At 42.8% G+C, this 2821-nt stretch overlaps 1 protein-coding gene across 1 annotated transcript; it reads left to right on the top strand.

Moving 5' to 3' along the window:
* Nucleotides 1–572: 572 nt before the first annotated feature.
* Nucleotides 573–1752, top strand: LOC105888787 (muscarinic acetylcholine receptor M3). The gene has a single exon (XM_012814528.2). It carries the CDS (start codon nucleotides 607–609, stop codon nucleotides 1750–1752), a length of 1146 nt encoding a protein of 381 aa, XP_012669982.1. The 5' UTR covers nucleotides 573–606.
* Nucleotides 1753–2821: the final 1069 nt, after the last annotated feature.

Consider the following 2821-nt stretch of genomic DNA (forward strand, 5'->3'; position numbering starts at 1 on the left):
GCCTAAACCTTACTAACTGTGGGCTATTATGTTATGCAAAAATATTCAATAATATGATTGGTTAAAAATTGTGTAATGAATATTCACAATATTACTGAAATTACTTTATTGTATTCACACTGAATTGAAAAGTTTGACAATGACACGAGGCAGAATTCTGTACAGCTGTGAAGCAAATCAAATGTGTATGATGTAAGCAAAGTGTTCTGTATGATTGTGTCCGAGTGAACCTGTTTTGTCTCACTATTGTGACTGCCATCAGCCTCTCCTCCATGTGGGAATGATGCCCTTTCTGTCAGTTTTGTTCACAGAATATGCCAGGCTTCCACTATGAGCCTCAACACCAGTTCAGTTACTAGGATGTCCTCGGCCAACACGTTTGCGGTGATGAGAGACGGGGCCATCCAACATGGACTTCACTGGCAGGAGCCTGAGCACTCCAAGCAGGACGACACCTTTCTTGACGGCAGCAGCCCTTTAACTAGTTTCCACAATCTGACCGTGCCCTTTGACCCCCTGGGAGGGCATGCCATCTGGCAGGTTATTGGGATCGTGTTATTGACAGGGTCTTTGTCCGTGATCACTGTGATTGGCAACATATTGGTGATGGTGTCGTTCAAACTTAACAAAGCACTCCAGACAGTGAACAACTACTACCTGCTCAGCCTTGCATGTGCTGACCTGACTATTGGCACCCTGTCTATGAACTTGTACACCACATACCTTATTATGGACACTTGGGCTTTGGGAAACTGGGCATGTGACTTATGGCTGGCTATTGACTATGTGGCCAGCAATGCTTCAGTTATGAACCTCCTGGTCATCAGTTTTGATAGATACTTCTCTGTCATGCAGCCCCTGACGTATCGAGCTAAAAGAACAACCAAAAGAGCCATCACCATGATCTGCTCGGCTTGGAGCATCTCCTTTGTGCTCTGGGCACCTGCCATCCTGTTCTGGCAGTTCATCGTTGGGGAACGTACTGTGCCACCTGGGGAGTGCTATATCCAGTTCCTATCTGAGCCCATCATCACATTCTGCACGGCCATTGCAGCTTTCTATCTGCCCGTCAGTATCATGACATTTCTCTTTTGGAAGATCTACCAGCAGACACAGAATCGTTCCAAAGACCTTGCTGGCATGAGCGCTGGCAACAAAAAGAAACCTGAACCTGTGCCCCAGACAGGAAGTTCCAAGAACAGCAACACTGATCTGAACCAGCCAGCACAGAACAGTCCTGGGAAGAAGCCCAGGGGCTGGAGACGGTTCCTATCCTTAGGGAGGGGAGAGAAGGCCTGCAGTGGAGAGGAGCCAGAGAACACCAGTGGTGAAGGCAAGAACAATAATGATACTGAGGCATGTATTGACCAATCAGCGTCTGATGATGACAAGATGGCCAAGCCCGCTGCCTCTAAAGCCAAAACACCCATCAGCAAACCTAAAAAGCAGGCCAATGAGAATAAGGCTGCTCAGACACTGAGTGCCATCTTGTGTGTCTTCATCATTACATGGACCCCTTATAATGTCATGGTCCTGGTGAGCACATTCTGTGATGACTGTATTCCTGAGACTCTTTGGGCTCTGGGTTACTGGCTTTGTTACGTCAACAGCACCATCAACCCTATGTGCTACGCCCTCTGCAACAAGAACTTCCGTGACACATTCAAACTGCTCCTACTCTGTCAGTGGGACAGCAAGAAGCAGAATAAGCCACAGTTTCAACAAAGGCAGGCAGGCCAGCGTAACAAATAGACACTTTTAGATCTAGGCTTTGTTTTGGGCTTGGTTGAGTAGGCCAGTAGTTCTGCTCTGAGAGTCATGTGTGCACACGTGCCCAACACTCTTTGGACATTGTTACGTCAGTTTACCAGGAAACACACTAAATCACTTTTACTTAATTTTCTCCCCACCAATAATTCTCTTTCATGAATATTGTTTTCCCTAAAGCTTTTACATATTATAAAAGATTTGAATAATAAAATGGTAGAGTTTACCACATTACTCTAAAATAATTATGAATAACTAAAATGTGTTTTTACTTGACTTTGTTTTGACAGTAACATTATTACATTGTGTTATATTACATCATTATGTTTGTATTTATTCAAGGATGTTGCTCTATCCAAGGACACTTTCAAGAAAAGCCTTGTTTGATTCAAACAGTAACTATCGTACTTTAGTATAGATGTCCCAGAAGATGTAGTGTTGGTCAATCTGACAGGAGATAACTGGAAGATAGTTGTGGGATGCCATAGACAGCTCATCCAGGCACATCCTTTGCCTGTTAGTCGCCAAAAAGTCACTGGATCAGATTACTTTACACAAACATAGAGAAAGTAGTAAAAGCAAGACCAGTGACACATGTAACTACATAACACAACACACAACAAAGAAAATACATATTTGACCTCCCTATTGCCTTGATGAACTTTGTTATTGTCTGTGTTGTAAGATTAACTACGGTATGTGTAAATATGCTAGCCATACAAATGAACAGTTCTATACAAATATCTCACTGTCAATGGGTTGCCTTTTATATTGTCATTGTAACTGCATGAATAATTACAAATGGTTGTATGTTTGTTCCACTTGTGTTTCAGAGTCAAATAAACAATCCCAAATGTGGGTTATGTGTTGTGATGGTAGCACAGATTTCAAGAGCTTATGTATGCAGCTCAACAATGACTTTGCATTTGTCCTTTTAGGGTGGGGTATTTGATCAGTTTGCATTTGCAGTTCAGTTGGCCTTCCCTGAATTCCAAGAATATGTGAATATATTTGGTGGAATAAACCCTCTGATGTCACATACTGATACTGTGAA

The sequence above is a fragment of the Clupea harengus genome, chromosome 23 (genome assembly GCF_900700415.2).
Source record: "Clupea harengus chromosome 23, Ch_v2.0.2, whole genome shotgun sequence".
Classification (NCBI taxonomy): domain Eukaryota; kingdom Metazoa; phylum Chordata; class Actinopteri; order Clupeiformes; family Clupeidae; genus Clupea; species Clupea harengus.